Here is a 26439-nt window from a genome sequence, read left to right as displayed (position 1 = left end):
CTTTGCAGCAGTTGCACTGGCTTTCTGACTATGCTGACATTCTTTTTTTAAGGTGATCGTTCTTGTAGTTACTAGTTCCCCTGTAAATGTGCACTGTACAGAAAGACCTTGATAATACAAAACTGTATTATATAATGAATTTTGTAAATAACTGGGAAGAAATGTAGTCGGAATACTTCAGAATGGTTAGTGTTATTGTCTCACTTTCTCAATAGATAGATAGATGGATGGATGGATGGATGGATGGATGGATGGATGGATGGATGGATGGATAGATAGATAGATAGATAGATAGATAGATAGATAGATAGATAGATAGATAGATAGATAGATAGATAGATAGATTATTTGTCTAAAGGGGAAATTTTGCTTTTTATATAATCTAAAGAAATTTTATAACAAAAAATTAGCACTGTAACGGAGTATTGCTATTAGTATGAACACACATGAAACACTTTTGTTGAATAATTCACTGGGTAAAAGTACTCAGTGTTAGTGGGTCAGAGAGGGGATGTGCATTATTGTTCATTCTTCATTTTCTCCTCCACTACTACCTGCAGTGCATTACATAACTCAGCCTGCCTTCAAATTACAAGTGAATTCTTGCATGTGCAATGTCTGTGCAGTGGTGTCTGTATGTGTTTTCTTGTGATGACTGGGTTCCAACCCACATCCTAAAGACCATCACTCAGGTTTGATTGAATGGTGATTCTAAACTGGCCTTGTCTGATTCAGTGTAGATGTGTGCATAAGGGTGTCTTCGAATGGCCTAAATTCCTGCACTGGGTTGAGTCCAGCCTTACTCAATGTTGTTCACTACAATTTGCTACTACCCGGTAGCAGAATAAATGTAATCAGCAAATAGGTCAATGAACAGTAAGAAAACTATATGGCCTCTGACAAATTTAGTATGACCATCAGCTCTGAGAAGTCTAATGAAGTAACTACAGCAAAGTTTCCAAATAATTCAAAAGTTCAAGCGGAAGTTTTTTGTTGTGTCTACAGAGTGCACTATTACTTGCTTGTCTCACACACACTAGTGATAGTAAAACAATACAAACTGTCAATAAAGACATACATAGGCAGTGAATACAACATCATGTATTAAATACGACATCAGATGATAGGTACAAGAAACACTCAAGCAGTTGTCAAGTGACAGACAGACAGACAGACAGACAGACAGACAGACAGACAGACAGACAGACAGACAGACAGACAGATAGATAGATAGATAGATAGATAGATAGATAGATAGATAGATAGATAGATAGATAGATAGATAGATAGATAGATAGATAGATAGATAGATAGATAGATACTTTATTAATCCCAAGGGGAAATTCACAATACTCAGGTGATGGCTGAGTAGCCAATAGTGTTGATCGGTGAAATTTAGCAAAGCGTTTTTCACAGCGAAAATGTTGTGTTCGCCCCATGAACTTTTTCAGCAAATATTTTTCTGGAAATTTGATATACAAAAATAAATTGTATTGTATTGTATTGTATTGTACAGAAGAACATTTTTTCCCTTGAAGCTTTGCAATGCCAGCATGACATCACAGTGCTGTAGCAGCCAATATTGGATGGGACAGCACCCCAAATATATAGTGTTGAAAATTAGTATAAAAATTAGTAAAAAACTTGCCAATAGATATAAACACAAAATGTGCACACAGAAGGAAACTAGAAATGTGCCAGTGTATGCTGTATGTTTCTTAAATGGAATCACATTTTATATGGTCTTGTATGTGACCTGTATGTAATATATCAACCGACCCCTTTTACAGTATTACCTCCAATGCTGTGTAAATGATAAAGACAATTGTGCAATCAGCATAATTCCTCAATCAGCACAATTCCTCAACCGAGGCCCATTCACGATAGTTCCTGGTTGAACAAAATGTGCATACAATGGAGTTGGAGACTAAAGAATGGTGTGTGTGACAAATGTATGGTTCCAGAAACTGTAGAGCATGTGTTAATGGAGTAACTAACTATACTATGGAATTGGAAAGGATGTTTCGAAGAATAAAAGAATGGGCAGAAGCGACCACTACACTACTTGTGTTTTTTGAATTTATAATAAAATTTGAGTAAATATTCCTTTAAAGCTGTTGCACTGGCTTTCTTACTATGCTGACATTCATTTTTTAATGTGACTGCTCTCGTAGTTACTAGTTTTACTCTAAATGTGTACTGTACAGAAAGACCTTGATAATGCAAAACTGTATTATATAATGAATTTTGCAAATAACTGGCAACAAAAGTACTTGGAATACTTTCACAATGGTTAGTGCTATTGTTTCACTTTCTCAATGCATTGTTACGTTAGCTGAGATCCAACAGAATTCAGAAGATGAGTAGTTAAGCCACACTGATTTAACTTTGCACATCCCTGATCTAGGGGCTTCCCCTGGATTTGCAAGACGTCCAGCATGTTTTTAATTCATATTAACTTTTTTTTTTTTTTTTGTTCTTTATTTTGCCTTATACAATTTCTTTTATTAGGAATTTGTTAGTTTTCGCATACCCCTTGGGGTCAGGGCACAGGGTCAGCCATTGTACAGCGCCCCTGGAGCAATTACAGCTTAAGGGTCTTGCTCAAGGGCCCAGCAGAGTAGGATCTCTTTTGGTAGTGACGGGGATTCGAACCGGCAACCTTCGGGATACCAGCGCAGATCCTTATCCTCAGAAAATTTGAAAATTCTTCAAAGGTTCAAAGTTGTAGACTTCCAATTACTGACAATTTTGAAAAACATGCTGATAAAACACTTGTTAATAAAAAATCTAACTAAAGTAAGCTCAAACCTTTTCCCTAAAGATGTTTGTGAAAACATCTGGTGAGATGATTTTCATGGCACAACCAAAAAACTAAAATAATCAACAAAGTGCTCCAGTACACTTTTGTAAACCTTTAGCAGGACCAAGTTCATTCATCTGTATAAAGTTTAGTGGTAGAACTACTGTAGGCAACCTCTGTTAATGTAAAGCATCTGTGGGAGGAATACACATGTCTAGTTTGTACCTACTGATAAAACAGCCAAGGTGGTTGAAATGTCTTACTTCTGCGTTTAATATAGGCAATAACGTTAGTTCTTAACTTAAGTCAACCGAACTAATACGGAACAGTTCTCTTAAACAACAGAAAAAGGAAAACAAAATGCCTTAACCTGTTGATCTGAATGTGATTGAACGTTCTTGCTTTATACTCTGTACCAGGAGCATGGATACGGATCGAATCAAACAGGCTAAATATAAAGTACATTTAATGCGGAAAGAGAACGTTCAGGATTATTCTGGAAAATGTCAACCCCCTCACCAAGCATATTAAGAAATGCTATGTAATGATCCACAACAGTCATAACTGGATGTAAGTAGGCCTATTCTACTTACTGCTCAGTCACCGGCACTAACGCTTTTGACATAAAAAGTAGTCGAACTTTACTTTCCAGAATAACTTTGCCTCGCTCGATTTGAACGGCAAACGTGAAACACGCGCACATCTGTGAATTAAGGTGATCAACACCTTTACAACTAGGATTTACACAGGCTGATTTCATCTACTCGTGCTTTTACACACCGAAGGTTCAACTGAATCGATAGACAGAAGGCCCAGGACGGGATGCCATTCCAACAGGTTGCACACGCGCACACTCGATCGTTTCTAAGGTAGAACAAACTGAATGGATCAACGACATATCATTCAAACTCCACACTGAGCAGCGGTCCTACGATCTAAATTTACGACATATTACTAATATGTAAAAAAGTGCTGCTTTCACCGCCAATGGTCTACACTTTGAATAACTCGAACTGAAATTGGTAACATATTTCTCTCTGGTATTAAAACTAATTAAAGTTCGGCAAACAGCTAACAGTGAAAACGATATTATATTTTTTCCAGTCATTACGAATTGCTAAATTACGAGTCAAAACATACTCAAGCTGAACCAAAACGTTTTCTTCCTTCTCGATACATCAGCATCAGTAACCTAACTGAACGACAATTCAAGTGTGGCACGAGAACCTCGAGTAGTCGCCAGGTTTAATCCTGGATGTACCTGCTGTATCGTAATCTACAACGTGACTCCAAATCTGAAAGGTCAGCCCGAATTCCAATGTTTATTTTATTTGCCATGTTGAAAATTCGTAAATACACCAATTTTTTCTATGCGAATTTACAAGCTTCAATGGACTGAGTGTGGCCACATAACAGAAGTTATACAATTAAAATGTGTTGTTGTTGACAACATTTTGCAAATGACTGGAACGCACAACAAGATTGGACCAGCATACACTGTTGCCTATGTTGTATATTATGTCTAAGTTTAACACCAAACTTTAAAAAAGGAGCACAAGCTGAGGCACTACTGTGCATTAACTGGTCGACATTTATGCAATACATATTTAATTTGCCATGCATGTGTTTAAAATTGAAATCACCTTACCTTCGCGTCGTATATTGGAAGATCTTACACTTTTTATAGCTCCGCCTTGACCATTAATGCCTCTGTCACAGAAGTTCGCCAGAATTATTATCACTAGCGCCGCTAACCGCATTGTAAAATCTTGTTTGGCTTCAGTTAAACAGTTTAAACAGTTAATTCCAGATGATCCGTCTTGGGACACACCGATGGAAAAAAAAAAAACCGTAATGCTGAATCAGCGTAGGTTTAAGAATTTAGTCAGTCGTGTCTTCTTTCACTGTCTTCAAAAGTTGCCAGGAACTTTTCTGCATAACTGCCTTTCAGCACTGGTGAGCCGCCAGTAGTCACCGCGGGTCGGGCAGGTTGACGAGTCAAACTGCAAAGACTACCGTGCTGTATTAACTCAAAATAACATTATTGATATGATTATTATTATTTCCACAAGTGAATGATGCAGCTTTGGACGGATCCCGATTCTGCATTCGGTAGTGTACAGGTGGCAAAACTGCAGACGTAGGATTTTATACAATGCTCCTCTCTCTCTCTCTGTCTTTTGGAATAAACCAGCAAGGAGTTCCTCAGTTCTAACAGGACCGTCCTCTCTCTCTAACAAAAACAATAGAGGAAATACTCGCCGGGTTTCGGAAAAGGGAGAGAGAGAGAGAGGGTGGAATGGCGAGGGTGGGGGGTGGAGAGAGGGAGACTTTACTAAACTCTTCCCTAAGAAACAAAAGTAAACAATCAGGAAATCCCAGGCACTGATGGCGTTAAAGAAGAATTGCAGTAGCAGCGGTAGAGTCGAGACCCGATGACCTCGATATTTTGCTTCGAGCAAGCTGCCTGTCACATTCTTGCAGGAATCCCCAGTCACCTGTATTCATTTCTACCTAATATTTCATCTTGGAACAAATTAAAAGGGAGGAGGCATGGTGACGCAGTTCTTAGTCCTTCTGCCTCATGATTCAGAGTCCCAGCCCAATCATTGTCTGTGGAATCTGAAGAGTGGCATATTTCCTATAAATACGTTTGCTAGACTAACTGTCAGTTATTAGTGACTGCAATTGTGTACAGATGTGTGTCTTGTTGACTGCCCATGTTTGATTTCTCCCTTGCACATAATGTTGCCAGGAGAAGTTCCAGCCCTAGCTGACCCAGAATATGGTAATGCAGGTTCAGTAATGGAGTGAATGGGAGTGTGAGTGTGTGTGTGCCTTTGCAATGGACTTAAGTCCCAATCATGTTTGATTTCTAGTTGGTGCCGGATGCTGTTGTGTGCAATAAAACATTCAGGGTTAGAAAATGGAAATCAGAAACGGAGGCTTAGACATTAAATATGGAAATGTTTCAGATATCCCAGGGCATGCAACAAATAACAGTTCAAGCAAATAATTGTATTTTTCCGTCAGGAAGCCGAGTAGTGCAGTAAAATCAATTCCAATAGAGTTACATGGACATAGCACAACAAGCAAAGCAGAAACCTTAAAAAAGAATCTGGATGAGATATTGGGACAGCATAGCTATTAGCTAAAAAGCGAAGCTAGATGGACTGAATGGTCTCCTCTCGTTTGTCAAATTATGTATGTTTATTTTACCATACTATATACTTAACAATCAAAATATCTAATTCAGTCAGTCAAAAAAGTTCAGGATTATATGGCACAGCCCTAGATATGGACTCAATTTCCTTGAAATTTAGGGGTCTGTCTATGCACTCACACGACCGAAGGTACTACTAGTTGTACAGTCTTTCTTATATATGCATGCTGTCAAGGTCAGATTCTGTCTCTGAGCCCTTTAACCTTGTGTGCCTGCTGTGGATGCTCCTCAATGATTCCAGATCTATTCCAATTATCTTGCTGCTGATTCTAGCAATTTTGCTGAGGAGATTTTGATTAATTTTGCTTTAGGCTTAAATCCATGTTGCAATGTTAATTGTTAAATGGATCTGGGAAAAAAAAACTGCTATAAAACACATAAAGGACCACCTGGTGAACCTAGAGATTTCTCAGTTTCCAGAGAAAGAGAAAGAGCTGACAAGTCTTAAAAAATATTAAATTACTGTTAGCTCTGAATGTATTTGTGTAATCAATGGTGATACCTAAGCTAAAACTACTCCTCTAGCTTGTTCTCTTAAGGTCCATTCACTTGCAGTAATGAGATACAGTGTCTATAACAATTATTCACCCCCTTAAATGTTTTCAGATTTTATTATTCTACAGCATTCATTCATATTGGCATTGATCAACAGAAAGATTCCTTAATGTGAATGTGAAAACAGATCTCTGCAAAGTGATCTAAATTAATTACAAATATAAAACACAAAGTGATTAATCAAATAAATATTCACCCCCTAAAAGTCAATATTTAGTAGGTGCTCCTTTGCGGCCATGACAGTCTTGAGTTTGTGTGGACAAGTGTCTCTCTATCAGCTTTGCAAATCTTGACACCCCATTCCTGCTCAAACTCTGTCAGGCTGCACAGGGATCATCTCAGTGTGAATGAAAAGTAGGGTTGGATTAACCATTAAGCAAAATAAACACATGCTTAGGGCATCAAGGGAAGGGGGCACCACAGAAATTTTTCATTGCTGGATTTACCATGGACCATATGGTGCAAAAATACAAATGTGCAGCTCCCACATTAAATGAAAAAATACATACATACATACTGTACATATACAATAATAAAATAGTAATAACAGAGGTTAATGATGCAGTATATATTAATCTTGGGAAAATAACAACATTAGAATCTGGTAAGTGCCACAGGCTCACGTGATTGTTCTTATCTTAGTCAAGTCGACTGTCTTGTTTAGTCGTCCACTGAGAGTGAGTGCAGCTCATATACAGTATACAGTATGGGGGCACCAAAATTGTTTAGGTGCTTAGGGCCTCTAATCTGAACCTGCTGAACAGCCATTTTCAAGTCCAGCCACACTTTTTTCCTTGTCCATTGCACTTGCAGTGGCCCAGAGCTTGAAAAAAGCAGTTTGTGTGAATAGAGAGGACTCAAAGGCAATGAAAGGACAGTATTGTCAGCACCTTTGGATTATTTCTATGCTGACTAATTAGGGTCAGAATACCCATAGAGATCATATTGTAACGGAAAGTGCATGAAACTTATAAAATTCTTCAGTGCTAAAAGTGTTAATGGAATAGGATAATAATCATTGTTACAGATTGAGTTGACCACTTTAGGAATCTGATATCCAGTTTGGAAAAATAGATTGCTTTGGAAAGGAACAAATGAAAGATCTCACAGAGGAGACATAACTGTCACTGAAACTGGCCAGTTAAATGTTTATTTTAGTTATGTTTTCTTTAAATGAGACATCACATTAAAAAACACTATTATTACTGTTTATAAAGTACTTTCCTGAATATGTTAAATCTAACAATTACCTCAGGTTGAGCTGAAGTTCATTTTTAAATAATTAAGGGTGGAGTTAAATGCTTGGTAGTGTGGGTGTCATCCTACTGCTGCTTTTGTCTTTTCTTATAAGTTTGTATTAATTTTCCAGAGCTAGGACAACGTTTCCATCTCTTTGTTAAAAACAATCCAAGATTGTCATGAGTTATGCATATTTGTTGATTTTTTTTTTTTACTGTGTACATCTTGGTCTTTTCTTCCCATAGCTGCCAAAATCGGCTGTAGGGTTGTTTTTGATGTCCTCTTTGTATGCTGATTAACATTTTAATCCTTTGATAAACATTTTATAATCTTCTTGCATTGCATAAAAAGCTTGCCAGACTTATTACAGTTTGGGAGTACACTATGATAACCTTGGAGAAAAAATCTGTTTTACAATGTATAAGAAAAGTAGGATTTTTTTTTCTGGATTTAATGTTTGTAGTGCACTGGAAAATGTAAGTCTTTTTCTTTTGTATTTCACCACATGTTGTTGCAGTCTACATTAAAACAAGCAGTGATATCAAATGTGTTGGATAGGTTTACACCAAAAGTTTAATGTAGGCTCAATTTGTGTATATTGTCCAATAGTTATATATGTCAATATTTACAATTGAATATAATTAAACAGAATAAATTGTAATTACACATTTTGAAACAAAGATTGCACAGCTAGTGATTTTCATAAATAAATTAAACTAAGGATTTCTTTGATTAGAATTTTTTTGTATAAAAGTCCAGAGCCCTTGGATCTGAATCCTGGCCTGGCACTGATCATGTTGAGTTTGGTTTTCTATGTTTATCTACATTGATTTTTTCTGGGTACTCTGGTGTTCCTCCAACTTCACCAAAGACCTTCAGGTTAGAATAAGCATTGGCTCTGTTAAGTGTCCATGGTCCATCCATACTTTGCTCTGCCCTCTTGCTTGAATCTTTGCTGCTGCAATAGCCTCTGGGCCAAGGTCTAGAACTGGATCAAGCATTTTCAGTAACATGGTTATCTTTTCTTTAAAAAATAATTTTATTTACTCCAACTAATAAAACTGGCAACCCATTTGGTAACAGATTCTGTTTTGTACTATTTCATATTATTATTATTATAATTGGGGTGGTTCAGTTTGCACTACTACTTTCTCAAAGATCCATCATCCCAGCATTAAATCCCTTGCTCAATTGTTATCTTTGTGAATTTTACTCATTCACTCAATATTGGTGTGTTCCCCCCATACTCAAGTTTTCCTCCTACAGTATATCTCCAAAGATGTGGTGTAAAATAATTCATGTTTTTTACAGTAGGAGAAATTGTTCCTTTGTGAGTGTAAATGTTTGTGTGAGTGAGCCCTGTGATGGACTAGTGCCATGTCCAAGGCTGTTTACTGCAGAGTGCCTTCATTTAGTTTGTGGTGTTTTTCATTAAGTCCTTCCTTGGTTTCACTTTCTAATGTTTTTCTTTGTCGCTGTAACTTTTGAGTCACTTACTTTTGATAAAAATAATTTTGTTTACTATTTATCTTCATGGATCTTGGTTTTTGTTATTTTTTATAACACCTCAGCTGGTACATATTAATACAGAAAAGTACTGATTCTTCTCAGAAGCCCCATTCCCATCATGCATTGATGTAGGAGAGATTAGTCATCTAACTGACCTGCACAGCAACATTATTTCAGCCTCTTGTACCTGTAGTGTTATTGCTTTAGTCAATACCTAGACGTTGTAAGGTGAGGTATGGACTGAATATTTTGTGCAAGGACTTGCTTCACTACTGCAGTATTGTACAATGTTCACAAAAATTACACGTTTACACTAATTTGTCTCACAATTACCTTCACTCTCACTTATGAACAAGAACCTGAAGCAGCTAGATCTTCTTCCTTTGGCCTGCCACTGCTCTCACTCATATCCAGTATGGGAAACAATGGGACAAGACACTGTAAACTATTGAGGTGTCCCAGAGATCTCCTTTGATTAGCAGCAGTGTTCCAGCAGTTGTGAGTCCAAATGAACACCTACTACAGGTCAGTGGGGTGGCATCCAGGATTCCCCAAAGTGGCATCATAGCTCTTCAAAGTGATCCTACTGAATTTTCAAAATAGAAGAGGATAAGGGTTAATGTACATGTTTCACCAAAACCCATTCCCATTATGATTCTCAGTTTGGAGCCCTGAATACATTCCCTCCTCATGTGTGTGTGTGACTCAACAAATTCAGAGATCAAATTGCACATAACAGGAAAGAATGAGAATTACTCCAACTAGATCTGAGTTTCAGCTGTCAGAATCTCTCGTCCAGTAATTTGGTTTAGCATTGCAATATGATCCTTAATGTCTTGAACTGCATCTTACTTGAAAAAGGTGATCATAACAGCATACTACCATGCTATTATTTTGGTTTAAAAAGCAAGTATTTCTTCTTCTTTTCCTTTAAATGCACCCATAACCATTTGATTTTTGAGAGTTACTCATTCTTTTGTTGCTATTGATTATTTTTAAAGTTCTTTTTTACAGACACCTTTAAATAACTGTTAAAAACCTTTGTTGAGTTACGAGGCCTATTCTCCTTTAAGTTATAAAATTAATGTTCAAGTGAATAAAAATGAGCAGTTTTAATAACATTTAGTACATATTTGTATTTCATTCATTTTCATCTGATTGATAATATTCTGCTCTCGTAAAGGTTTTTAACTGTTTTTAAATAACTCAATTAATGAGTACAAAAGAACGTAAGATGCTATATGAACATTTTCACTAGTACAAAGAAGATTGATATGATTAACTTATAATCAATCAATAATTGTCTCTTTCTCATTATTATTTACTTTTTTTAGAATATTAGAACACTCTAGATGAGAACAGGTCATTCAGCCCAACAATGCTCACCAGTCCTATCCACTAATTCTTCTAAAAAAACATCAAGTCTAGTTTTGAAAGTCCCTAAAGTCCTACTGTCTACCACACTATTTGGTAGCTTACTCGAAGTGTCTATGGTTTTCTTTGTAAAGAAAAACTACCTAATGTTTGTGTGAAATTTAACCTTAACAAGTTTCCAACTGTGTCCCTGTGTTCTTGATGAACTCATTTTAAAATAACAATCTCGATCCACTGTGCTAATTCCCTTCATAATTTTAAACACTTCAATCATGTCACCTCTTAACCTTCTTTTGCTTAAACTGAAAAGGCTCGGCTCTTTTAATCATTCTTCATAATTCATCCCCTGTAGACCTGGAATGAGCATAGTCTCTCTTCTCTGGACCTTTTCTTGCATTGCTATGTCCTTTTTGTTGCCTGGAGACCAAAACTGCACACAGTACTCAAGATGAAGCTTCACCAGTGCATTATAAAGCTTGAGCATAACCTCCTTGGACTTGTACTCCACACATTGTGCTATATAACCTAACATTTTGTTTGCCTTCTTAATGGCTTTTGAACACTGTCTGGCAGTTGATAGAGTAGAGTCCACTATGACTCCTAAATTCTTCTCATAAAGTGTACTATCGATTTTCAGCCCTCCCATTGTGTATGCAAACCTAACATTTTTTACTTCTTATGTGTAATACTTTACATTTACTGACATGAAATTTCATCTGTCACAAATCTGCCCAAGCCTGTATGCTGTCCAAGTTCTTCTATAATGATTTAACAGATTCCAAATTATCTGCCAATCCAACTATCTTGGTATCATCTTCAAACTTAACCAGCTTGTTACTTATATTCCTTTTCAAATCATTTATATATATTAAAAATTGCTTTGGCCCTATCTCAGACCCTTGTGGAACAGCACTCTTAATATCAGCAAATTCTGAGAAGTTTCCTCGCACAATCATCCTCTGCTTCCTGTGTCTGAGCCAATACTGCATCCATCTACAAACATCACAGTGAACTCCCACCTCTTTTAGTTTGATGCCCAACCTCTCATGTGGCACTTTATGAAATGCTTTCTGAAAGTCAGAAAAATTAATACCAAATGCTCCATTTTCTGAACCCATGCTGACTGTTCAGAAAAAACTCTAGTACTTTCCATGTGCTGCTCAATCTTATCCTTAATATTTCCTTCCAATACTTTGTGTGTGATGTACATTAAGCTTACTGGCTTGGATCTGCCCGGTCACCCTTTTTATATATTCCATAGCTTAAACAATCCTCAAATAACCTATTCATACACCTCTCCAATATATTGGTGCCCCTCCGGTTCAGATGTAACCTGTCATGGCGGAGCAGGTCCCGTCTGTTCCAAAAGAAGTCCCAATGGCCCATAAACCCACACTCTTCTACATTGCACCAAGATCTCAGCCATGCATTAAGCTTTCTAATCTCCTCAAACGTACCTGAACTGGTGTGTGGCACAGGCAGAACTTCAGAGAAGACTACCTTGTCAGTTCTGCTCCTCAGCCTGGCACCTAAATCTTTGAATTTGGATCGTAGAACTGACAGACTTCCCTTGTGTATATCATTTGTTCCAACATGGACAATGACAACTGGATCTATCCCAGCTCTGAGTCTATCTACCCTTCCAGGAAGGTCTTCCACCTGTGCACAAAGAAGGCAACACTCCATGTGAGACTGTCCGTCTCTATATCAAGCCTGTGTTTCAGTCCCCATAATGATTGATTTCCCAACTATCAGTACCTCTCTCTTTCTGGGAACTGGTTTTTAGGTGACTCATTGGGGCTGTTCATCCCTGCCTACCACCTCAGAATCATCAGAGACACTGTCCAGCACTGCAAGTACCTGAAAAATGTTTGACACTTCCAATTCTGGGATTTGAAAAATGTTTGACACTTCCAGTTCTGGGGTTGATGCCCTCAGAGAGTGTGCATCCTTTGCCTTGCACCTTGTGACTGTGACCCACCTATCTCTAACTGTCTGGTCTAGAATCTCCTCCAGCGCCACATTAGGGGTGCACACTATCTTTCTAAAGGTCACTTGGGCCAGGTTCGCCACTCCCCTACTACAACGTAGGCCAGCCAACTCCTCCTCCAGTTCAGCGACCCTGTAGCCCTCATAGAAGACTGGCTCCTCTAGGTGTCATCTAAAATGTCCAACATCCAACAGGACTTGCACTGCACTGGCCTCATCAATTTGATTTAGGATTACTAAAACTGCCTTAACTTTTCCAAGCAAGAGGACAGAGCAAACCATGGATGGGGCTCGATCAGTCAAGCACATTCTATAGTGTCATTAAATGATTTAACTTAAATGGTAATACTAAAAAAAATTAAGCCAAAGAAAATAGATTATAGAACTGCTATAGCTATTTTACACCTTCTAGCCCCTTAAGCTCCTGTAATATTCTCTCTCTCAACTGCCTGCTGTTTGTCCTTCTATGAGGTTAACTTTACCTTTCTCTAACTGCTCTCCTAACTTTGCACTCCTCTTATTTATTTAAAGAATCTCCACTTGCACTGTTTATCTTCTTCTTCTTCTTTCGGCTGCTCCCGTTAGGGGTCGCCACAGCGGATCATCTTCTTCCATATCTTTCTGTCCTCTGCATCTTGTTCTATTACACCCATCACTTGCATGTCCTCTCTCACCGCATCCATAAACCTTCTCTTAGGCCTTCCTCTTTTTCTCTTGCCTGGCAGCTCTATCCTTAGCATCCTTCTCCCAATATACTCAGCATCTCTCCTCTGCACATGTCCAAACCAACGCAATCTCGCCTCTCTGACTTTGTCTCCCAACCGTCCAACTTGAGCTGACCCTCTAATGTACTCATTTCTAATCCTGTCTATCCTTGTCACCCCCAAAGCAAATCTTAGCATCTTTAACTCTGCTACCTCCAGCTCTGTCTCCTGCTTTCTGGTCAGTGCATTCCCCCATATTAATGAACCCTTACACTGTCATTCATTTAACTGCTCTGCTTCTGGACTGCTAAGAATGGTTCAATCTAAAATAAATAAATAAAACTTGCTTAGTAAATATTTGCTGCTAGTTAATTTCTTACTGTCTTATCTGTTCCTACAACCCCAGCCCCTTGTGCCGGGTCTGGCATTTTAATGCTGGCCGTTTACCTACGCACCGCTGAGCCTTGCCCTTTTTTGCTTTGAAGTCAGCCGCACCCTATTTTTTTAACTAAGGAATAGCTGTTTCTGTTACTTATTAAGTATTTATTGCTACAACGCTGTGATTTTCTTACTGATGCCAATATCAGTTACTGCTGCTTTCTGCCCTGCCTCTTCTAGGCTAGTTCAAATACAAACAACAAAAACAAGTACACATATACATACAAGTAACTTTTCCAAGCGTGCCCCCAAACACCCAGCTACTTTTGTTCCTGTGTGGATGAAAAAAAAGGCAAGAAAAAGCTTTAAAAATTCCCACACGGCTCCTTAGCAGCAACCAAAACACAAGTTTATAGGAGCAAAATGGATTTTTTAATTAATTCTCACACCACAGAAAACACAAAGTTCTTTGCAAAGTTGATGTCAGTGCTGGTCAAGATTGCTTACAACATTTAAGGTACATTTTTTTTTTTGTTTCTCCAATTGGAGGCCTGGCAGGTGAAGTGATTTGCTCATTGTCTCATAGTGTCATTAGTGGGATTTGAATCTACAACCTCAGGGTTTGAAGTCCAAAGACTTAAAGACTAAGGGCACACTGCCTATACCTTGTGGACATAGGTCTATAGCCAGGGTCTGAAAGAAGGAGCTGCTTCTCATATTCTCTAAATGCATCTGAGTAGCCAATTTATTTCTTTGGTGCAAGACAAAGGAGGTTGGTCACTTGTCGATTAATCAGGCAACTACCTGTTCATACAGATAAAATGCAAGATATCCAGTTAATTCAGACCTTTGTTTTCATCTTTTTTGTTTTGTTTTGATCATTCACACCTGTATATTGATTATAAAGTTATTACTGTGTAGTTAAAAATATAGAAAATCATTAAAAAAGAAAAAGTCTAAAATAAGTGGTCAGACTTTAGGTATCCTTTATAAAACCAGTATTAACAATAATCTTATGTATAAAAGTCTATGCGTGGAAGTGTGTGTCTGTCCGGCCCAGAAGTGAGAGGTGGAGTTGGGCTAAGGGCTCCATTTCTAAGGATTTGCAAACAAGGCCAGCACGTCAGCAAAACGAAACATCTGAAGAGAGAGTCACTCACTTATCCGCTAATACACAAGTGAGGCAAGCACGTTGGGAAAACAAAACCTCCGAAGAAAAACAGTTGCTTAGCCACTAATGCACAAACAATGTGAGCACGTTGGTAAAACGAAACCTCCTAGGAAAGAGACCCCATATTTCCCCATCGATTTCAATAGTTTCTATGACCCCATCTTTTTTACAGACAGACATACACAGCTAGGAGATTATAATTGAAAAAAAATAAGACACTAAAAATGTTATTCTCGGTTTTCACTCCTGTACATTGTGTTAAAAGGTTTTGTATGTTTTATGACATACAGACTGTTAATAATTGCTTATAATCTGTGTTGTGTGTAAGATGGTACAAAGCAACACTTTTTAAATTCTTGTAATCACACAGTTAGGATGGCACCGTGGCTGCTGCCTCGTAGTAAGAGGGCCAGGGTTTGTGTCCTGGATCCTCCCTGTGTAGAGTTTACATCTTCTCTACATTCTTGCATGGGTTTCCACCAGGTGCTCCAGTTTCCTTCTACAGTCCAAAGACTTGCAGAGTAGTTGGACTGGCTATACTAAATTGGCCCTAGTGTGTGGTTGGGGTGTGTGTGCCTTGCTAACCCTGCGATGGACTGGTGTCCTGTCCAAGGTTTGTTCCTGCCCTATGCTAGCTGGGATAGGCTCTAGCAACCCCTGTGACCATGTCATTTCTTGAGGGTCAAAATTCCATTTCACATAATGCAATAAAGAAGGCAAGAGTGGCTACCCAATCTGTGTCCCTTGCCCAGTTTGTGCTACTCATGTGCACTATTTTCACAAAAACATGGATTACTTTGTATTTTATGATTGGTGTGCTGATTAGTACAAGGGATTTGTGTTATTGTATGACATTCCATCATAGTTTGTTGGACTAATAACTGTATTGAGGTCAAAATTATTTATTAATAAATAAAGTTTTTTGAGTATTACTTTGAATATTAGCAACTTTGCAGTTTTGAAGATTACTGAAAGAACATGATTGACTTAGAGAATCTAACTCTAGTTTCAGGAAGACAGAAGGAAGTGAACACACACTGTGTGTCTATGAATGTTTATAATTAAAGTTAAGACAGCTACTGTAATATAAGGAAAATGATAAAGTGTTGGGGCCTAGCCAGTACTTATTTAATGTAAGAATACAGAACAAAAATCAAAAGTCCAAACAACAAACAATAATCAGGGATGTTGCTCATTTAATGTTGCCTATCTTTTCAGGCTTTTTTTCTATGGGTCTCTTGGAGCTTCATGCTCTTTGGAATCTGGTTCATGAGTGAACATCAACCTCCGGTAATTTTACTCTTTAAACAGCCCATGGTGTGGAAGAGCGCCTTGGGGGCCAAACAGCAATTGATGTTAGTGAGCTTCCTCGACTAAGGTTTCAGGTGAAAGACAAAAGAAGTGTGTGTACAAGTCTTTGCCTTGTTAGTGAATGTAAGATTGTTAATTACAAAATTACCTATTTTGATAGTATAACAAAAATGGGACTGACACAGAGACATGAACAGAATGATTTTATTACACACTAAACATGTTATAGGTAGCTATTCCCACCCATTAAGTGACCAATCATTTTACCCTTCATCTACTCCATGTTTGCAAGTGTTCAGGTCCCACTGTTATTAGTTATTTCCTCTGTATTCAAATATTAAAAGGACTATTGGGTGCCATTCTTGTACATTCCAAATGGTACATACCCTGTATATGCATGGGTTTAGAGAGTAATGTAAAAACAAAATAATTAGTAATGTGATTATTTTTCCCTGGAATTAATGAATAAAATAATTCTGTTAAAATTTGAGAGAAGTAGTAAGTAATTTGTATTAGATCTGTAATGGATTACTTTTTTTAAGTAACTAAACAACTCTGCTTATAATGAATGCGTAACTAAAGTGTGATCAAAATTTGTTGTACTAAAAGAATATATTTAGAAGGATTAAAAAATACATACAGTATTTTGTCCAGCTCATTAGTGAATCTCAATTTAAAATGCAAAAATAGAAAAGACTAAAGATTTAATTAAACTCCAGGGGTTTAGGAAGTTGTTTGCAAGAAAAATCAACAGCTGCAGTTATCCCACAGTACAGGTTTAGAGAATCCCAGTTCAAAAAGTTTCCCCATCATACACCAGGTCACTTTCACCTTGTTTTAATAAAATCAGGGTGCATGATGGCACAGCTTCTTACAAGGTTATAGCAAAATATATTTAATGATTTTGTTTTAGTAGCAAGTAGCACAATCCACCAGTTTTCTAATGCCATACATTGAGTTTTGCAAGGTGCCATTGGGACTGAACTCAAGTTCATCACTAAGCATATTCAGGGACACATCTACTGCATATTGGGTCAGATGGAGTTATTAATCAACCAAACATGCTTATTCTTGGTATGTTGGAGGAAACTGAGGTAAAAAAAAAATCCACATGGGCATGAGAAAAAATGCAACATCCACACAGGCAGTTGTCAGCTGGAATTCGATCCAAGGTTCCTGGAGCTGTGAGATAGCAGCACTAATCATTACATCACTGTGCCAGATCTGCAGCAAAAAGCCAATAAAAAATAATTACAGTGAAAAGGATGAGGTTGTAATTGGAGAAAAATGCCTTCTGTGTAATACATTTAAATACAGTATGTTTCATAAATTCAGGAAACATACTTGCTAAGAAGAATGCAAGGAAGAAAAAAAGAGTGAGTTTTTCTTCCTGTCTTTTCCTGATGTGGGAGGAAAACAGGAGTACCTAGAGAAAAAACAAAGCAGACATTGACAAAAAAAATATTCAGACTCCACATAGACAATAGCAGTGGAACAGTGAGTCTTGTTCTATGAAGCAACAGGGCTAACCTGCCCTGTTTTGTATAGGAAATATTTAGCACAAAGGAATACTATTTGAAAATGATAGAACATGTATATCAGGGACAGTTTGGGATATAATACTACCCTGGCCTTTTGTTTAGACTAGCCCACGACAATTAGCTAGGTATCAACCATCCTTACCCCACTGACAGGCTGTGCAGATGCTGCACTGTCCTACTGACTCACTGGGATTTTCCTGCAGTTGCTTGTTCTCCTTCGTCATGCTTGCCGTGCTCTGTTGTTCTAAAGTTGCTGTATTTGGCTGAACTTTGACAAAAAATGTAAAATGTCTGAGGGTCTAAAGTATGGTTAGACTTTAGTCCTCAGTCAACTTCTGTTCCCCCTTTGCTAGTGTAATATTGACTCAATCTATGCATGGAACAGTACAGAGATCATTGGCTACATTAAACTAGGGTAAAAAATAAAATCAAAGAAAGGCCTCCTAACTATGAGTTCCTCACTCATGAATATTTTCTTACATGTTGCTGCCCCTTGTTTGAGTGATTTTCATATTTTTTCTTTATTTTGTCAACATGTCTATCATTTTTCTGAAGGTATTGTCTCCATTCTCCTCTCATCTGTGCCTCACAATTAGGATAGTTAGGGGGGTGAGCTAGCATTTAGTAGTGTCATGCGATTCAAGATGTGCACTGAGGTTGTAGTCATGTCTCTCTTTCTCTCTCTCTCATTCTCTCAGTCTCATGGTTTGTGGCCTGACAGCAAGAGCAACAGAGACAGAACTTGTCACACTGATCTTGATTTCTGGTCCATCCCTGGTGTACATCCAAAGTTATTTTAGAGCATGTGCATCTTTGAATATGTGCCGTTCTTTTGTGGGAAAGAAAGAGTAAGCTGTTGGGAGACTTACACACCCTGAAATATACTAAGGGGACAAAAATTAAAGATAAAAATGTTGACTTTATTTTAAAAAATGATACACTGGGAGAAAAGAACAATAAAAACAAGCAATACCATAATGTACCTGACTCTGCTCTGTCTGTTTAGTATAGTGATTCAAAAGCATTACCATTCTTAACTCTCATTTTTCTCTCTCAGCCCTGTCTTGCCTTCCTACTGACAGTTGTCAGTTTTCACCCCAAGGTGTTCTTCTAACTTCTGGCTAAATGAGATTTTATCCATTATTTTATGATCAATTAATTATTAAACATGTAAAACAACTAAATGCAGATAAATCTGTGCATACAAAAAATCTATATAATGTGTAAAAAGAGAGACAAGGTAAAGAGGAGAAGAGTTAGGACACCAAAGGTGTCCCAGATGTTTGTCCAAGGTTGGTTGGTAAAGATAGATGGCAAAAACACAAGGTTTTCAAAAATTAAAAGTGAGGTCCTCTTTTCATGAGTCTCTAATCTGGTCTGAAAAGGGTCTGAGGATCTGATGAACTTATATAGAAAGGCGGAAGTGAAAGAGATGGAGCATTTGTTAGTTCAGGTTGAAGTGACATCATGGCTCCTCTAGATTGTGTTCTTCCATTCTAGGGCAAATGGAAAATCGGGTTATTGGCAGTGTTATATCCAAATCCTTCCCCGTAGATAAGATGACTAAATCCCAAGTGAGTTGCTCCAAGCTTACATGTTTCACAAATGAAATAAGTACTCTTCCCTTCTTCGTCACTCCCCCCCTAACTTTAACTACTCCTTCCTTTCCCTTTCCCCAGCCCTTCAAACATAATATTGTATATAGGGAAAGAAGCCCAAAGGCAGCGAAGTCAACTGGAGGTGCTTTCTCAATCAGCAGTGTTGATCATTTGAAACCCGTTTCTGAATGACCTTCACCCAGTACTGCCACTTGCTATTGTTAACCCCAGATGCTCCATTAGTTCTACCTGCCAAAAGCTCCAATAGGATTAAATTAAGAAAATCAGCTTTGAAATCTGGGAATGATAGAGTCTGTAGATTTCCATCATAGTATTAAAATACATTTACCTGCAAGAGAGCCATGGTTGAAGAAACTCTATTGGAGAAAGGTCAGTGCGAGGGAGGAAAGGTCAAGCAGATGAAAATAATGAGGCAAGAGGAATATTAATAACAAAAATGGTAGTCAGAAAGGAGGCAACATTGGACCAAAAAGTAGCTACAATGGGAGATTCACAAAACATATGAAGAAAAGTGTTTAATGCACAGATTGCCATAAATGGCATGATGGGTTTGCAGCAAAGCCCACAATGAGGTAGAATGTAATCTATATACCAACCTAAGTTGAATATTTTGGAGGTTATAGTTTCTGGTAGTGATAGTTATGTTTTTTAAAAGTAATAGACCATTGGAAAAGAGGGGCCAGCTTTTATTCACGTTGCTGCTATAAACTCCATCCCATATATTATATCCGTGGCTTTGAGCAGGCCTACTTTTGCCCAAAGTACACCAGGCTAGAAGTTCATCTAGATCTTTCTGTTGTCCCCACACTCCTGCACTTTCAGTTATCCTTAAAAGACCAGAGCTCCAAAGTAGCACCCTATCTGCTCGCTCTGTTACAGCAACAGCATGTTACATTTGCTTTTGTCCCTTTCTAAAATGGTGTTTTTCCCTCCTTGGCATCATTGGGCATGCAAGGTCTTTTGTCTAGTTCACTTTTCCCTTAGCATTTTCTCTCTTACTTTCACTAGTTTGCTTCTAGGGCACACAGCCCACCTAAAAAGTGTACTACTTCCTATCAGAACCTGTGTTCGTATATATATTTAGTCACACACAAGCAAATGGGAGACAACTTCAAGGCGTATTAGCCATCTTCTAATGCCTTTCATTTCTCTTCACCTTTAGACCAGCAGATCCACGGCATAAAGAACTGTGACATCACGTCTGGTTCTGCCTCCTTGAATTTGCCCCTTCTTCAACGGCTGATATAAACAGGACATCACCACTAGCAGCTTAGTGTCTGAAAAGACCTCTGAAGACTATATTAGAGCGCTAACTGTTATTCTTCTCATTGTGACTAATTTCTTTGCTACATTTTTTTCTATCAATTATACTTTGTTCATCATTGGTGCCCCAGGTCTTTATGGCTGTCTTGATTTTATAGTACTATGCCATCTATATATATCTGCAAGAAGCAGATCATAGATATGTGATACAGTACCTGCCAAATATTACAAAGAGTACACTGAAAGGACTACACGTGTTACCTGGTAGGTACCCATCCTAATAATCAGATTATGATTCAGACCTACATGTATTAATATATTCAGACCTATTAATATATTATATATATATATATATATATATATATATATATATATATATATATATATATATATATATATATATATATATATATATATATATATATATATAAAACTGCTCAAAAAAATTAAAGGAACACTTTCAGATCTCAAAGGGAAAACAAAATCCTGCTGGATATCTCTACTGATATGGACTGGGTAATGTGTTACGAATAAAAGAATGCCACATCGTTTGATGGAAATGAAAATTATCAACCTACAAAGGGCTGAATTCAAAGACACCCTGAAAATCAAAGTGAAAAAATCAATGAGCTCCTGGACAGTCTGAGGTGCAACTTGGTGGCGTCGGAAGGACCAGAACATATTGTCCCAGAGGTGTTCTATTGGATTTAGGTCAGGCGAGCGTGTGGGCCATTCAATGGTATCAATTCCTTCATCCTCCAGGATCTGTCTGCATACTCTCGCCACATGAGGCCGGACATTGTCGTGCACCAGGAGGAACCCAGGACCCACTGCACCAGCATAGGGTCTGACAATGGGTCCAAGAATTTCATCCCGATAATTAATGGCAGTCAAGGTGCCATTGTCTAGCCTGTAGAGGTCTGTGTGTCCCTCCATGGATATGCCTCCCCAGACCATCACTGACCCACCATCAAACCGGTTATGCTGAACAATGTTACAGGCAGCATAACATTCTCCATGGTTTCTCCAGACCGTTTCACCTCTGTCACATGTGCTCAGGGTGAACCTGCTCTCATCTGTGAAAAGCACAGGGCGCCAGTGGTGGACCTGCCAATTCTGGTATTCTATGGCAAATGCCAATCGAGCTCCAGGGTGCCGGACAGTGAGCACAGGGCCCACTAGAGGACGTTGAGCCCTCAGGCCACCCTCACGAAGTCTATTTCTGATTGTTTGGCCAGAGACTTTCACACCAGTGGCCTGTTGAAGGTCATTTTGTAGGGCTTTGGCAGTGCTCATCCTGTTCCTCCTTGCTCAAAGGAGCAGATACTGGTTCTGCTGATGGGTTAAGGACCTTCTACGGCACTGTCCAGCTTTCCTAGGTAACTCCCTGTCTCATGGAATCTCCTCCATGCCCTTGAGACTATGCTGGGAGACACAGCAAACCTTCTGGCAATGGTATGTATTGATGTCCCATCCTGGAGAAGTTGGACTACCTGTGCAACCTCTGCAGGGTCCAGGTATTAGCTTTTGCTACCAGTTGTGACACTGACCGTAGCCAAATGCATAGGTCATATTTATGCAGAAATATAGAAAATTCTAAAAGGTTCACAAACTTTCAAGCACAACTGTATATAAGATATACATATATATTAATAGGTATGAGTTTTTTTATTCCTAAGCTTTCGACAACCTAGCAGGTGTCATCATCAGAGGAAAATGATTACACTAACAGGAAACAAAGGCAATATATAGCAAACAAGGGGGTATAAGGGGGTGGATTAATAAGGTGGGGTTCGGAAGGTTTTGGTCATAAAGTCTTTTTTATTATTTGGATGTTCTTCTTTTTAAGCCTGAATATGTTGGGTTCATGTCCAAGTGTCTGTTAATGGTGTTTTCATTTGATAACCATGATACAGCCAGCTCTCTGGCAGTTTTAATATTAACTTTGAATCATACTTGCATCATATCGCTTTTTCAAGATTTTCATTGTAATATATTCTATATGGAATTGGTACATATGACAATAAACTTGAACTTGAATTTGAACATAGACCATAGTGATGCTGTAATGGTCTAAGCAGTTCAAAGGGATGAGGTAATGTTTTGTTGAAGAAATGTATTTCACAAGAGTACATTCTGACTCATAAATATGCTTTTTTAGAGGTTTCTGTCTGCATTAAGTATCTTTAAAGGGTGTTCCAGTAATAAACCAATATGCAGAGTTGTAAGCCAGTTCTAAACATGAACAATTCATTCACAGTTGATCACATCTGATGCTGCTCAATGCATGTGTACTATGCTACAAAAACAAATACATGAATAATAAAGTATTCACTCTTCTTCAGTGAATCAATATACAAAATGCTAATGGATAGGTTTTCAAAGTTTAGCACTTCAGGTTAATACTGAATATACAGAGCACCCTCATTGTCAGATAACAATGATGGCAAGAGTAAGAGTAACTTACAGGAACTCTAACTCTCCAGTACTGGAACTGAAAAACACCATTGTTGGTCATAAAAAAGATAATGGGTGGACAAGTCATGGCACGGAAGGACCAAAATATAACAAGGAAAGATTACTGTATGTGAGTGACACAAGATGAGTTATTGGGTTATGGATTTGGCAAAGTTGACTTTACATTGACAATATGAAAAATGAAAAATGCAAACTCCACCTTTGTATTCATTAAATATAGATAAGTATCCAAAGAGTAAAACCCTTTAAAGTTGCATTATGGGAAGCGGCCAAGGATGCCAGTTGTGAGCATGCCTGTAATTAGTGTATTTAATGGGCACAACTCTGTGGCTGCACTCCAGCTGATTAAGTGTCCAACTGAGACCTATGTGAAGCTCTACCTTTTTGAAACTGGTGTTACGAAGTGGGCATGGAATTACACCTTAGGCAGCCTTATAGCATCAGAAAAATCAAAAGCCTACCTTTGATTCTTATTTCAAGGGGACAGGCATAATTTCAATTTGGAATATATTTTATAGTCTTGGGGCCAAAAGTTTATAAATTAAAATCTGATTGCACTTCATATCAAAACAAAAAGGGCCTATGAACTAATACTCTTCTATGGGGTCAGCACCTCTACCTCTCACCACTACCTCAGCCAATTTTGAGGCTTTTGATGCAATAAAGTATGTTTGGTTCAGAGTTATGACAGATTTAGCCTGTTGAGAAATCCTGTACCACTGCACTTCTTTGCATATATTCACTTTTTTAAATTTTCAGCACACATAAGAATTTAAGAAAAATGTTTATGAGAATGGGCCATTCAGCACAAAATTCAACATCCCGAAAGAATAACCAGCATACTTATTCATTTATTCCATAAATCCATTACTCTTTAAAGGTATTAAAAAAAGTTCAAATTAAATTCACTATAACTACTAGTACCATTTCAAGCTTAAAAGATAGCAGTGTGGTAATTTGTTCAATATATTTAAAAGAACAGTTCAGAATACTTTAGATACTTTTAAAACTAGTAAGAGTCACTCTACTGAAAATAAATCAAGTTAAACAACATATAATTTCTGAACTTTGAATGATGTTTCTCATTTCTTAGCACCCTTGTTTAGGTCACAATGTTAACATGAACAGGGTGCTAAGTTCACAAATGTCACTTCTAGAAAGGGTTCCGTCTGGAAAGGAAATGTTTGCAATGATAAGATATGGGAAAAGGAAATGGTCTGACGCGGCACTAAATATACGCTTCCAGAAAGTGCTGTCCTCTTAACAAATGCATGAGGGTCAGAAAGGTTTCTTTTTGTTGTGGATAATTACTTAAATTATTTTTACATAATAATTACAGTATGAATCACCAGGAAATCATCAGCTAATACTCCAAAAACAGCACTTAGTTATTTTCTGATTATGGTGCACAAGTAAAATCTTTTACTCCCTCACATGGAGCATAAGAAAATACCAATGCAAAGGGCAGGAGAATGCTGTATTTCCAAGCAGCTTAACAATTGAGAATTTTTTGCTTTTTTTAAATGCACTTACAAGTTAAACATAAAAAAGTATTTGGGCAAACTAGGTTGAGCCTCATATTATATTGTATATTGCTTTTTAAAATGTATTCATTTATTTAAAAAGTAAAAAAAAATGTAAAAGTCATTGTAAAGTGGGCACCTCTGGTTTAATTCCAGTCTATGCAAAAGGATGAATTTTCACTGACCCACTACCCAAAATGTAGTGCTTTAAGCAAACAAAGCATATTACCTTTATTGTCTTGCTGAATCAACATCTGATTCTATGTTTACAGTGGCGATGTGTTCAAGGTAGCTGAATACTACATTCTGGTGCTACTTCAGAGCAATTCCCAGAACTAACTCTAAAAAGGAGGGGTATTCCTGCATTCCTGAACCCTAACACATATTTAAAAGCCAGGCACCCTTATGATTTCACACAATTCCTGTCCTGTTTAGCCAGGTAAAGGTCTCCACTGTTGACATATGCAGTGTCATTCAACACTTCGGGGAGCCCCAGAACCTCTATGCTAGTGCCCAGTGAGTAATTACAGAGTACTACAACTTTATGATATTAGTATTAGTGTATAGTTGGCTTATGCTCTTTGCTATGGAGACTTCATCAAGATACATTGTAATTCTTTCATTTTTTTTTAACTGAAGCAGAGGTGGGTTAAGTGACATGCTGAGTTTTGTACACAACTGAACCACTGCCTGGCTATATTTCTGAAGATCACAGTCATCTGTTGGCTGCTAGCCCAGAGACCTTGGGGCAGATTTGAGTTGGAGTATTTTAAACTTTTTTTGCAATCATTCCTTGACTTTTAAAAATAACTACTGCATTATTTTGGGGATTCAGGAAATTAAGAAATACATGTTTACAGTCATTTTTTATTTATACATGTTCTTAATAATGTTAAGAAAGTAAATACATTTTGGTGTAACACTATTTTGTTTGGGACATGGGTGCCAGCATTTTGGGCATTTTTTTTTTCGCCTGGCTGCCAAACACTTTGCTAGGTAAGATCAATTGGAATTGTGTTGCACAGGACATCACCAGGTTAAAGCATTGAGCACTTTCTGGTTATTCAGGTGTGTGGATCCTCACAAAGATATTTAGTACAAGTTTGTTACTGTCCTTCTCAAGTCTTTTGGTTATGATCTTTTTTGTTTTTGACAATGACTTACATCTTTTGTTTCCAGTTTAGCTATGTGAAACAATTTTGGTTCCTGACACTCTCAATCTGTTATCTTTACAACAATTTTAGTGTCACATTCCTGCTTTTGCTGAAAAAAATGTGTTTTGTCTTTCTGGCTATTACCTCATCTAGCTTTCTGACTTTGTTCCATCTCCCAGTTCTAATAATACTTTATACTTAAGTCACCTTGTGTAGTCAGTATACATTGGAGTTAGACAGTATACTAGCAGCTCATGATCCATATTACAATTACCATGGGTCCTCCAGCTTAATCATGTATATGACACCCTGTCTCTTAATGAACATCTCAGGTCCATGCAATACTAACACTTTTTAGCCTGGCACCATTTTGCCAGCCAAGCAGCCTGCCACAGCTTCAACATCTATTTGTTGTACTGATATTTGTGTATTTAGCACAGTGGAGTGGCATAATGGACAGGACCTGCACAAAATAAAAATCTGTGAGGTTCAACAGGAATTCTGGGGCAGTGACATTTCAGTTGAAACAGAGCAGTTGTAACTGACCAAGTAGGACTTTACTTTTACTGGTGGCCCCAATAAAAGGTGAAGTAACAGCTAATACT

General features: G+C 37.8%; 1 protein-coding gene across 3 annotated transcripts in view; it reads right to left on the bottom strand.

Annotated features, from left to right (window-relative positions):
• The window catches only part of pdgfd (platelet derived growth factor d), a 338383-nt gene extending 333340 nt beyond the window's left edge, over positions 1–5043 (bottom strand). For 2 of the 3 annotated variants that reach the window (XM_051926891.1, XM_051926890.1), the window contains exon 1: positions 4452–5043. In XM_051926891.1, coding sequence (XP_051782851.1) covers positions 4452–4563 — 112 coding nt within the window. In that variant the 5' untranslated portion in view covers positions 4564–5043. The remainder of the gene's footprint in view (positions 1–4451) is intronic. The other variant, XM_028800404.2, reaches the window with a different exon arrangement.
• Between the last annotated feature and the right edge of the window lie 21396 nt (positions 5044–26439).

This window comes from Erpetoichthys calabaricus, chromosome 4, assembly GCF_900747795.2.
Source record: "Erpetoichthys calabaricus chromosome 4, fErpCal1.3, whole genome shotgun sequence".
NCBI classification, from domain to species: Eukaryota; Metazoa; Chordata; class Cladistia; order Polypteriformes; family Polypteridae; genus Erpetoichthys; species Erpetoichthys calabaricus.
The sequence above is the reverse complement of the archived record's forward strand: the minus strand, read 5'-3'. Positions and strand labels throughout refer to the sequence as shown.